This window comes from Osmerus eperlanus, chromosome 28 (assembly GCF_963692335.1).
Source record: "Osmerus eperlanus chromosome 28, fOsmEpe2.1, whole genome shotgun sequence".
NCBI classification, from domain to species: domain Eukaryota; kingdom Metazoa; phylum Chordata; class Actinopteri; order Osmeriformes; family Osmeridae; genus Osmerus; species Osmerus eperlanus.
This window is the reverse complement of record NC_085045.1, coordinates 2,949,803-2,962,424: the sequence shown is the minus strand read 5'-3', so window position 1 is coordinate 2,962,424 and position 12,622 is coordinate 2,949,803. Positions and strand designations below refer to the sequence as shown.

Sequence of the window (12,622 nt, the reverse complement as noted above, 5' to 3'; positions counted from 1 at the left end):
TCTGTTGCCCATAACCTTTAAAGCAATGTGACTCATCCAGAGAATTCCTAAAATAACAGACTTTCTCTTTAATGACTTGACTTGTGAAACACGATGTCCTAGTATTGTGATGGGTTTGACACTGCATCGCAACTATGTATGTACAAGTACATTGTTCCCCCTCAGGCAATCTTACACTCTTGCTAGGTTGAACATGAACATGCAATTTACTGAATACATTATCAAGAGCTGTAACAACCACTTGAATATTCGACTATGCCATACATAAAGGATCCTGTCTGAGACACTGTAAATCAGAACTAAAAATAACTTCTCCCTCTGAGCACGTTTTTAAACTGGCCAGTCGACACTATTATTTTGACTGACAGTTGAGCGATTAGTTGAGTGATAGCACAAATGGATAAGAGCGTCTGCTAAATGCTAAATGACTAAAAAGGTAAAAATGGGACAACGGGGGTATTTTTTTCCTCATTCCCACTTACATGGACATTTATATCTTATCGGAATTGCAGAGTCAAGGCCTGCTTAGGGCCTGCTTAACTTTCCGTGACCTTTCAATCAGCTGATTATCTCTCCATACTCTTTCCTCTTTTCAATATGCCGCCAGCACAAAAGGATATTAGGCAAAGACCCATTGGACTGATAAATCCAAAGGCCTGGCTATCCCAAATGTCTTTCTTACTACATTTCCATGCGTTTATTTTCATCCTGCCGTGGGCAGTCTGTAACCTCTCGGGTGTCTTTATCAAGCACTTCTTTTATATGAAAAATGGTTCCTCTCTTGTATCTTCATACTGAGTTGTGTGCCCTAGTGAAGTGTCCACTAGGGGCAAATTTGCCCCAACTCCTCATAACCTAAGAGTGTTAACTCCTGAGAATACTCTGGGCCTTTGTGCCTCAAGCATCCTTGGTGGTTCTGTACCATTCAATGGTAGAGAAAGAAATACAAGGACCCAAAAAGCACTTAGTTTCAATCTAATGTATTCTGAAGTTGTGATAATATTGTAATCAGAGGTTTGAGGGCTCCCATATATCGCTGAAGGGAAAGTCCTGCTACCTATCCCACCAGGAAGAAATGTGAACCAGATAATTGACAGGTTTGTTTCATGGGAGATTGTAAGCTATGTTGTATTGATATTGTCAGACTTTCAGTATTTCTACATTTTAATATTAAGATGAAACCCAAGAATTAGGGCCCCAAGGCCAATAATGTTTAATTACTAATCAAGCACAGCCCACATCATCAACTGTTATATTTGTCTCACAAGAAACCTTACCTTTGCCCCTGCCGACCACATGGCGGCGAAGAGATAAATTACGCAGACATGTTTCTTCATTTGTTACTCCAGAGACCTTGAACAGCTGTGAGCAGAAAGATAGAAACTAATGCTTGTCAGAAAGACAAAAAAGGGAGGTACAACTGATAATGAATGACCACATGGCTTATAAATAGGAAGTACGTTAACTGTGGTGGGAAATGGCAGAAGAAAGAAACCACATTAGACAGCCAGAGAAAGATGTCATCCCTGTAGTGAACAATGCTTTATTCAACGCCCAGGTAGAATGTGATTATAATAACGTTTGGCCAGAAAGTGGTGAAATTAGAATTATTAATCAGGCATTGATTTAACTGCCTTCCACTACAGGGACAGAGTATGCAGGCCCCCATTGATCTGTGATGGATGAATACACTTTTGTTTTTTAACATGAAAGCCCAGTGCATCAAAACTTGTGTTTGTGGGGATGTGTGGGAAAGTATGTGTGCAAGCAGATTGCAGAAAGCTTTCTTTTACATTTAACTTTGGCACATTTGCATCAGGCTAGGGCAGTGGTTCTCAACCCTGGTCCTGAGGGAACCCCCGTCCTGCACGTTTTAGGTGTTTCTTGGCTCCAACACACCTGATTCAAATGCATGTTCGTTACCAGACTCCTACAGAGCTCGATAACGAGACATTTATTTGAATCAGGTGTGTTGGAGCCAGGGAAACATCTAAAACATGCCCTGAGGACCAGGGTTGAGAACCACTGAGCTAGGGCAACTGAAAATGGAAACATGGGCAAAATGCATCCAATCGTACTTATTCTTTGTTTGATGTGAGACTTGTGCTGCACAACTGAATGTATCAGAAGTTTATGTACTGAATTCACCACAGGGAATCAGATATGTTGGAGGCATGTTTACAGTTTACGACGGTAATACTTAAATCTATAGTGTGTTATTACTTAAGATGTCATTCAAGTTATAATATGTTATAATCCAATACCACATTATGTGCTATTCTTACCAAATGTGCTCATAGTATTGGGTTCAAGTTCCTTATCACAACTGCAGGTCTGTTCTGCCACCTAGAGACAAGCTTTGCACTGCAAGAAAAAACAATAATATGAGAAACGAGTCGAGGTAATAATGAAACGTCAATTTTCCTTGTTCTGTTTGGCTGCAGAGAACGGTGCGCGAAGCTGGGAGGTTTGTCGGTCCTTATGCGGCACACCTGTGCTGATGAGGCACACCTGGGTCCAGATACCTTAAATGAGCCTGCAACATTCCTGAAGCCTCCATCTCCCCCATATGACAAGTTGTTTTTGATTATGGATTTATTTTTATAGTTGGAACACACAACACCCTATACTGACTTTCATCCATCCAATCACTCCGTCACTGATAAACTGATTTACACACCCCATCGTACGATTTGAGTTTTTGTTTTAATACATTTCTTTATTCCCACGAAAGACCTTGTGGATTTCCAGTTGAGCCATGTTGTGATAACATCCCTTGGACTGCGACTGTTGGTTGCTCTATCACTCCTTGTCCCTTGAGGTCGCTATCTTGTTCAGGTATAGAGGAGGTGGGTAATCGGATTTGTTGTTGAAGGAAGTGGCCCCCTTAGGATATAGCGGTATGTGTTCATATCCGGTAGAAATAAGAGTATCGTCAGAGAATGCTCTGGTATCATCGTGAAACTGGCCTCGATAGACCTCATTTAAATGTCCGGTTTTGCCAATTCGTTGTAACAAGGAGCATAGTCTGAGACGTGCTAATGCAGTCCTAGATCTTCAATTTGTGAGAAAGGGTAAACTTCTCTAAGATAAATAAAATATTTATTTGGAGGGGGTAATGTTTTTTCATCAAATAAATGCACGTTTATCTTTTAAAACGATACCCCCCACCACCTACATTTTCTCAAATAACATGTTATTCATATTCAATGATTGTATTTTAAAATATACGGGATGGTAACTTTTAATGTGTTATAGTACCAATGTGTTTCAGTGTTACTACATATTCTGATGGCGGCAAAGAGCTCGTTTTCTCTCAGTAACCCTAATTGAGCCCAATTTTTTTTACTCTTTAGCTTTAACATAATTTTATGTTCTTGCTTATGTTATGGTAACTGCAATCTGTTTATTTTACTGCAAGTTTTGGGAAAGAAAGTTAACTTCACATTCAACGTCTCGTGACCTTTATTTTGAAATATATTTATAAAATCAACCGGAAAAGAGGTTGACTGAGGCTAGCTTCACCCTGCTTCGAAACAGAAACTGTAAATATGAAAGCGAGATAGGGTAGGGGCTGGATTCCTCCGTATATTAACGGATAATAGCTAGAGAACTAAACGAATCCGGTAGCTATTTTTTTTAATTGAATGCTGTTGTGAGTCGTGCCTTTCAACAGGCCCCTCACGCTTGCCCCCTCCCCACCAAACAAGCCATGTCAAATATAACAGAAAATTTTGACCGAGCTCCCGGGGCAGGGAGAACTCGTCAACAGTCAACCGGTGCAGGTGGAGGCGATAGGGATGCCAAAACCTATGTTTTCAACCAACGGGAGCCGCTGAGACAGCCTCGGACTTCGCCACCCTTGGTTGAGAACAACACGGGCAGCGGTGGCGATGCAATCGGCGGAGGTAAGACAAGAGTATAGACTATTTCGTATTTGACCCGATTGTTGGTGGGTGGTGCATGTCAACAACCAACCATGGCATGTCACCTGCTTGTACTACTCTAGCTAGCTGGTTAGCTTAGCGTCCCCAGATGAACATGAATTGTCCAGCTGTCGCGTTCATATTTCATCGTTAGCTAGCTCTACCTAGGAAGACTAGCTAACTTTGTTGTACAGTATCTAGCTTACTAGCTATTACGCCGTCTTCTTTACATAACGAGCTATTAATTTGCTCTGATTGCCGCCTCAACATTACCAACGAATAAACTAGTACCCAGCTTTCTACAAATTGAACGTTTCAGGTGGCGAGTGCTAGCATTAGTAGTAAGCACAAAGCTAATTAGGCTAGAGCTATCTACTGTATCAATGTCACATGAACCTGCTTGCTAATGCAGACGTTGAGACAGCTTCTAAATTAAGCACACTAAAGCAACTAGGTCAGATACTCTATTTATGATCTCTAGCACTTCAATTATAACGAGTATTGTTGGATTTTAACTTTAACCTCTATTTTAAGAGCTACTCTAGCAATGTAGATTATTTGGCCCAGGAGAAAGCAGTTCAACAGCATTTTACAGCTGTTGTAGGATGTTGCTACGGTATGACTAGAGCTAATACAAATAATCAAATGACAATATTCACAAACTGGGTGTATATTTGTGTCTCCAGATGGCAGAAGAGCAGGCAAACAACACCCAGCCACACACACTAACAACAGCACGCCAGCATCGCAGGGGCGCAACTTGGACTTGGTGAAGACATCTACCCTGTCGGTTAACGCTAAAGAGTTTGTTCCAACCACCAGCCAAGTCAGCCAGTACGAGGTATATGACGAGGTAGGCCTACATGACGATATCACGGAAACAAATAATGATGATTTTTAAGGAGCTGGCTACATAGGTTTGCCAATTTCCTAGATTGTTTGTGATCCATAATATAGCATATCAAGTCTACGTCTTTTATCGCTCTAGTTTAAAAATAAGGTCACGTTGGTAACCATGCCAGAAAGCAATAATGAATTGATGTGCTGTCTTATCAAGTGAGCTACAGTAGCAATGTCCAAGCTAATCACTCTACAATCTTATCTCCCATCGCAGGAGCCTGTCTGGGAAGATGGCAGCGATGGATTTTATGGGGGGGAGTCACTCTCTGACATGGTGGAAGAGTTTCTCGCCCACCTAAGTTCTTCTCCGGGATCCTTTGAGACGGATGTCGAGCACATGGCCTACATGCTGAACTCCTGGGTCACCACGGAGGAGCTGCTTCAGGATCTAGTGGAGCTGATATACACTCAGGTGGGCGATGCTGGAACGCTCTCTTTCTCACACACACTCAACATCAACGGTTTCTGAATAATGCTTTTAAAGCGAAAGAAGACTGTTTTAAGTTCACATCATTCGACTCTTAATTTGTGTCTTTGTTTTGCAGTCCACCGCCATCCCAAACTTTGCCTACACTGGAGCTCGACTCTGTAACTACCTGTCTCATAATATTACAATCAGTCCTGCCAGTGGCAATTTCCGGCAACTTCTCCTCAAAAGGTTCGTTTGGGGAAAAAAAGTGTGCTCGTGTTGCATACACTTCTCATGTAATCTTCAAATCCTTTCAGATTTGCAAACCTCCAATGCACTTTCTCCCCTGTCCGTTTGTCTGACTGCTTCCTTCTCTGCGCATCTTGTTCCCTCTGCAGGTGCCGTACAGAGTACGAGCAGAGAGATGTAGCAGTGAAGGGTAACGAGAAGACCCAGAAGAGCTTCCACTGCTACGTGCTGTTCCTGGGAGAGCTCTACCTCAACCTGGAGGTGAGGAGGCCCGGGTCACGGTTCTCATGACAACCACTTCTCCTACCATCTAACCAGATTAACGTTCTATCAGGGATGGGGGATAGCTCAGTGGTTAGAGCATACGGCTGCAGATCAAGAGGTTGCATGTTGAAATACCCCTCTATACATTACTTTCAATGAAAGAAACCATTACATACGTTACAATACATACATGACATCAGCACTCGAGTACTTCAGGGTAGGAGAACAGGCACCTGACATTTACATTGTCATTTAGCAGACGCTCTTATCCAGAGCGACTTACAGTAAGTACAGGGACATTCCCCCCGAGGCAAGTAGGGTGAAGTGCCTTGCCCAAGGACACAACGTCATTTAGCACGGCCGGGGAATCGAACCAACAACCTTCTGATTAATAGCCCGACTCCCTAACCGCTCAGCCATCTGACCCCTTGTGTGTTTCCCCTCCAGGTGAAGAGTGCGAAGGGGCCACCGTGTCGAGCGGAGATCCTGCAGAACGCTCTGAAGGAGCTGATGAACGCCTTGTTCTCCAACCCTGTCGACGGAAACCTGATCTGTGCGGTCAAACTGCTCAAGGTGAGAGAACACCTGAGCCAGCCTGTCCAGACCGTACCGGGGTTCTGTAGGAAGTCATTGAGCCTCATGCTCGCCTGCCAACCTAATGTGTGTTTGTGTGACCTTCAGTTGACAGGCTCAGTCCTGGAGGACACATGGAAGAAAGCGGGCAAATCCGACATGGACCAGCTGATCCAAAGAACAGAAAACATTGTCCTGGATGCCACCTGCAGCAGGTGGTGTGTGTGTGATGTGGAGGGTTGTGTGTGTGTGTGTGGGTTTGAGGAAGTTGGTGTTTGTGATCTGATAGGTGTGCGGTGGGAACACAACGTCACCTACCCTTTCGACTGACATTCAGATTTCCTGCAGTCGATCCATTCAGGGCACAGGGCTTGCTTTGTGGAGAGGCATGAGGTGTAGGGGGGACAGGCTGTGGGGTGTAGGGGGGACAGGCTGTGGGGTGTAGGGGGGACAGGCTGTGGGGTGTAGGGGGGACAGGCTGTGGGGTGTAGGGGGGACAGGCTGTGGGGTGTAGGGGGGACAGGCTGTGAGGTGTAGGGGGGACAGGCTGTGGGGTGTAGGGGGGACAGGCTGTGGGGTGTAGGGGGGACAGGCTGTGGGGTGTAGGGGGGACAGGCTGTGGGGTGTAGGGGGGGACAGGCTGTGGGGTGTAGGGGGGACAGGCTGTGAGGTGTAGGGGGGACAGGCTGTGGGGTGTAGGGGGGGACAGGCTGTGGGGTGTAGGGGGGACAGGCTGTGGGGTGTAGGGGGGACAGGCTGTGGGGTGTAGGGGGGACAGGCTGTGGGGTGTAGGGGGGGACAGGCTGTGGGGTGTAGGGGGGACAGGCTGTGAGGTGTAGGGGGGACAGGCTGTGGGGTGTAGGGGGGACAGGCTGTGGGGTTTAGGGGGGACAGGCTGTGAGGTGTAGGGGGGACAGGCTGTGGGGTGTAGGGGGGACAGGCTGTGGGGTGTAGGGGGGACAGGCTGTGGGGTGTAGGGGGGACAGGCTGTGGGGTGTAGGGGGGACAGGCTGTGGGGTGTAGGGGGGACAGGCTGTGGGTGTAGGGGGGACAGGCTGTGAGGTGTAGGGGGGACAGGCTGTGGGGTGTAGGGGGGACAGGCTGTGGGGTGTAGGGGGGGACAGGCTGTGGGGTGTAGGGGGGACAGGCTGTGAGGTGTAGGGGGGACAGGCTGTGAGGTGTAGGGGGGACAGGCTGTGAGGTGTAGGGGGGACAGGCTGTGAGGTGTAGGGGGGACAGGCTGTGAGGTGTAGGGGGGACAGGCTGTGAGGTGTAGGGGGGACAGGCTGTGAGGTGTAGGGGGGACAGGCTGTGAGGTGTAGGGGGGACAGGCTGTGAGGTGTAGGGGGGACAGGCTGTGAGGTGTAGGGGGGACAGGCTGTGAGGTGTAGGGGGGACAGGCTGTGAGGTGTAGGGGGGACAGGCTGTGAGGTGTAGGGGGGACAGGCTGTGAGGTGTAGGGGGGACAGGCTGTGAGGTGTAGGGGGGACAGGCTGTGAGGTGTAGGGGGGACAGGCTGTGAGGTGTAGGGGGGACAGGCTGTGGGGTGTAGGGGGGACAGGCTGTGGGGTGTAGGGGGGACAGGCTGTGGGGTGTAGGGGGGACAGGCTGTGGGGTGTAGGGGGGGACAGGCTGTGGGGTGTAGGGGGGACAGGCTGTGGGGTGTAGGGGGGACAGGCTGTGGGGTGTAGGGGGGACAGGCTGTGGGGTGTAGGGGGGGACAGGCTGTGGGGTGTAGGGGGGACAGGCTGTGGGGTGTAGGGGGGACAGGCTGTGAGGTGTAGGGGGGACAGGCTGTGAGGTGTAGGGGGGACAGGCTGTGAGGTGTAGGGGGGACAGGCTGTGAGGTGTAGGGGGGACAGGCTGTGAGGTGTAGGGGGGACAGGCTGTGAGGTGTAGGGGGGACAGGCTGTGGGGTGTAGGGGGGACAGGCTGTGGGTGTAGGGGGGACAGGCTGTGGGTGTAGGGGGGACAGGCTGTGGGGTGTAGGGGGGACAGGCTGTGGGGTGTAGGGGGGGACAGGCTGTGGGGTGTAGGGGGGACAGGCTGTGAGGTGTAGGGGGGACAGGCTGTGGGGTGTAGGGGGGACAGGCTGTGGGGTTTAGGGGGGACAGGCTGTGGGGTGTAGGGGGGACAGGCTGTGGGGTGTAGGGGGGACAGGCTGTGGGGTGTAGGGGGGACAGGCTGTGGGGTGTAGGGGGGACAGGCTGTGGGTGTAGGGGGGACAGGCTGTGAGGTGTAGGGGGGGACAGGCTGTGGGGTGTAGGGGGGGACAGGCTGTGGGGTGTAGGGGGGACAGGCTGTGAGGTGTAGGGGGGACAGGCTGTGGGGTGTAGGGGGGACAGGCTGTGGGGTTTAGGGGGGACAGGCTGTGAGGTGTAGGGGGGACAGGCTGTGGGGTGTAGGGGGGACAGGCTGTGGGGTGTAGGGGGGACAGGCTGTGGGGTGTAGGGGGGACAGGCTGTGGGGTGTAGGGGGGACAGGCTGTGGGGTGTAGGGGGGGACAGGCTGTGGGGTGTAGGGGGGACAGGCTGTGGGGTGTAGGGGGGACAGGCTGTGGGGTGTAGGGGGGACAGGCTGTGGGGTGTAGGGGGGGACAGGCTGTGGGGTGTAGGGGGGACAGGCTGTGGGGTGTAGGGGGGACAGGCTGTGAGGTGTAGGGGGGACAGGCTGTGAGGTGTAGGGGGGACAGGCTGTGAGGTGTAGGGGGGACAGGCTGTGAGGTGTAGGGGGGACAGGCTGTGAGGTGTAGGGGGGACAGGCTGTGGGGTGTAGGGGGGACAGGCTGTGAGGTGTAGGGGGGACAGGCTGTGGGTGTAGGGGGGACAGGCTGTGGGTGTAGGGGGGACAGGCTGTGGGGTGTAGGGGGGACAGGCTGTGGGGTGTAGGGGGGACAGGCTGTGGGGTGTAGGGGGGGACAGGCTGTGGGGTGTAGGGGGGACAGGCTGTGAGGTGTAGGGGGGGACAGGCTGTGAGGTGTAGGGGGGACAGGCTGTGGGGTGTAGGGGGGACAGGCTGTGGGGTGTAGGGGGGGACAGGCTGTGGGGTGTAGGGGGGACAGGCTGTGAGGTGTAGGGGGGACAGGCTGTGGGGTGTAGGGGGGACAGGCTGTGGGGTTTAGGGGGGACAGGCTGTGAGGTGTAGGGGGGACAGGCTGTGGGGTGTAGGGGGGACAGGCTGTGGGGTGTAGGGGGGACAGGCTGTGGGGTGTAGGGGGGACAGGCTGTGGGGTGTAGGGGGGACAGGCTGTGGGTGTAGGGGGGACAGGCTGTGAGGTGTAGGGGGGGACAGGCTGTGGGGTGTAGGGGGGGACAGGCTGTGGGGTGTAGGGGGGACAGGCTGTGAGGTGTAGGGGGGACAGGCTGTGGGGTGTAGGGGGGACAGGCTGTGGGGTTTAGGGGGGACAGGCTGTGAGGTGTAGGGGGGACAGGCTGTGGGGTGTAGGGGGGACAGGCTGTGGGGTGTAGGGGGGACAGGCTGTGGGGTGTAGGGGGGACAGGCTGTGGGTGTAGGGGGGACAGGCTGTGAGGTGTAGGGGGGACAGGCTGTGAGGTGTAGGGGGGACAGGCTGTGAGGTGTAGGGGGGACAGGCTGTGAGGTGTAGGGGGGACAGGCTGTGAGGTGTAGGGGGGACAGGCTGTGAGGTGTAGGGGGGACAGGCTGTGGGTGTAGGGGGGACAGGCTGTGAGGTGTAGGGGGGACAGGCTGTGAGGTGTAGGGGGGACAGGCTGTGAGGTGTAGGGGGGACAGGCTGTGAGGTGTAGGGGGGACAGGCTGTGAGGTGTAGGGGGGACAGGCTGTGAGGTGTAGGGGGGACAGGCTGTGGGTGTAGGGGGGACAGGCTGTGAGGTGTAGGGGGGACAGGCTGTGAGGTGTAGGGGGGACAGGCTGTGAGGTGTAGGGGGGACAGGCTGTGGGTGTAGGGGGGACATGAGTAAGCAAATCCATAACCGTGTGTGTGTGTTTTGCGTCTCACAGGGACGTGAAGCAGATGCTGCTGCGACTGGTGGAGCTGAGGTCCAGTAACTGGGGGCGTGTCCTCGGGGCTGCCGCCGCCAGCGATGCCACGCCCGACAACGACCCCAACTACTTCATGGTGATTACAGTCTGGAATGTTCTCTCGAGGGAGAACTGCCACCATCATCTGTGGATTTTTATATCGGTTACGACAGTTAAATGATTGAAGCTCCGATTTTTGAAAATCTTCTTTTTGTGGTGTGTTTTTTTTCTTCCAGAATGAACCCACCTTCTACACTACAGATGGTACTCCTTTCACAGCGGCCGACCCAGGTGAGCATATCAAATGCACACTCGGCACTGCACTCTGGAAACTTCTAAAGCTACGGAACGTGGCTTTAGCCTCGACACTAAACCCTCCACATGATTGTCTTATTCCTTTTCAGAATACTCTGAAAAATACCAGGAGATTCTGGACAGGGGAGATTGGGAAGAACCTGATCTGTACGAGGAGAACGGGAGTGACTCGTGAGTCTAACTGGTTGAAAGTCATCTCTAACGTAGACGTTACCTGAAGGATTTGCTCTTTCCACTGACCTCTCACCTAGGACGCACCACCCTCTTTTCGATCGCATCTGTTTTCATGCATTTTTAGTGCGGAACAGATACCAGTTGATAGAAGGCAGTCACCCGTACAAAAAAAGAAATAGGGCTTGATGTGGTAGTTTTATGGCCGCACAGACCTAGGATAGCTGCTGCCCCCGCTGACCCATATCACATGACCTGTCAGTGTAAGGTTGTTGACCGGGGGGCCCCTCGACTGGACTCATCAGTCAGTTGGAGGGGATTGTCTGTCCCACAATGCAACAGGGGAAGCTACAGCCTTCCATTTAGATGAGTCAGCAAAGAGGTGTTTCAGCTGGCGTGGCCCCTAGCAACCCGTTAATGCCTCACTCTTTTGTGTGTATGTGTGACTTTCAACTGTTGTGGTTTAAGTTGTTCTGTACACTAAACAATTTCTTTTAAATATTTTTGCAGGCTTTTCGACGAGGACGAGATGGACCCTGAAATTGAGGAAGCTTTTGAGAAGTTCTGTCTAGAATCGGAAATGAAACGAAAACAGTGAGAGGGGAAGTTGAGAGAGACTGAACAGGCACATGCAGTATCCTTGGTGTTGACCTTTCTGGAATGTTTGCTACTGGGAAGAACAAAGAGAACTAGCATTCAAATTGTTAATTGAATTTCTTTTTTTAGAAATCCTGTGCATAGTTTGCATTGCCTGGCACCCCAGTTTCAGGTGTTGGTGGATTTGGGTTAGTTGGAAGATGGGGGACAATCAACTGGATCCTTTAATCTTACAAGTTCCTCAAGACAGTTTTAAGTTTGCATTTTCTGGGTGCTGTACAGTTTTTTGTTTTCCGCTTCAGTTTGGACTCTTTTCATTGACAAAAACAAACATTTCTTCCCTCTGTCAGTCTGAATGCCACAGGGAGGAAACTGTGTGCTGTGAATTACTAGATTTTAAACTGAAATGACTGAACTGATCTGCATAGTCAGCTCAGTGTCATCACATGTGCGTAGTTTGATTGCTATACTAACTGTATAATCATTGAGAGTACATAGTTACCAGCAGAGGGACACGCCGTGCTTTATGCAGTAGAACACAATGCTGAGTGTTGGAGGTAGAACAATAGATGGAATCTTTCCTGTATAGATTCCTAGTTAAAGGTACATTTCTATATTTCTCCAATGTCCACACTTGGTGTTGGGCTCTACTGAACATGCCACCATGCCACTTGAATCCATTTTGTTTTGAGGACATCTGTCAGAGCGTGGATGTATCGTTCATCTTGGCAACTAAGCACCATAGAGCAGACTATGCATATAAAGAGGATGGGTTTAAAAAAAAAAAAAAAAACTTTGCCAGCAGGTAGCCACAAACTGATTGTCCAGAATCATCTAAAAATCTGTTCGAACTTCAAGGATGTTTGACCTTTTCCTTCAATACTCTAGGTTCAAATTAGCCTTTTTAGAAAAATGCTTGGCATCCTATTTGTTTAGGAGTGTCAACTTCTTGTTTCAGGGGAGGATTTTGTATTAAATGTTTGTTGATATACCAACAGATTCTGGCTGTTCAAACTGTTTGTCAGTGAAAACAGGAACTGTTGGTTAAACTACTCCAAAGCTGTATTTGTTTTTACCAGCATCTATGGATCCCATACAAAAGAACATCTGTTTTATAGTTTGTACATATTATTTACAGTATTTTTTGCCTGCAATAAATCCTTTACAATGTGAGACTTGTCTCTTTTGAAATCTGTGTGTGGCCTGTTTCTTGTTCATT

General features: G+C 50.1%; 1 protein-coding gene across 2 annotated transcripts; it reads left to right on the top strand.

Moving 5' to 3' along the window:
* The first annotated feature begins 3,493 nt into the window (after positions 1–3,493).
* On the top strand, positions 3,494–12,576 carry paip1 (poly(A) binding protein interacting protein 1). Of its 2 annotated transcripts, none has more exons than XM_062454514.1 (11): positions 3,494–3,908; positions 4,613–4,779; positions 5,041–5,238; positions 5,372–5,484; positions 5,634–5,745; positions 6,196–6,321; positions 6,430–6,539; positions 10,300–10,417; positions 10,557–10,611; positions 10,725–10,806; positions 11,317–12,576. In XM_062454514.1, exons 1-11 carry the CDS (start codon positions 3,713–3,715, stop codon positions 11,402–11,404), a joined length of 1,365 nt encoding a protein of 454 aa, XP_062310498.1. In that variant the 5' UTR covers positions 3,494–3,712; the 3' UTR covers positions 11,405–12,576. The 2 variants fall into 2 exon arrangements, with proteins under 2 accessions (XP_062310498.1, XP_062310499.1); XM_062454515.1 differs by having other exon boundaries at positions 3,495–3,908; positions 6,430–6,536.
* The last annotated feature ends 46 nt before the right edge of the window (positions 12,577–12,622 follow it).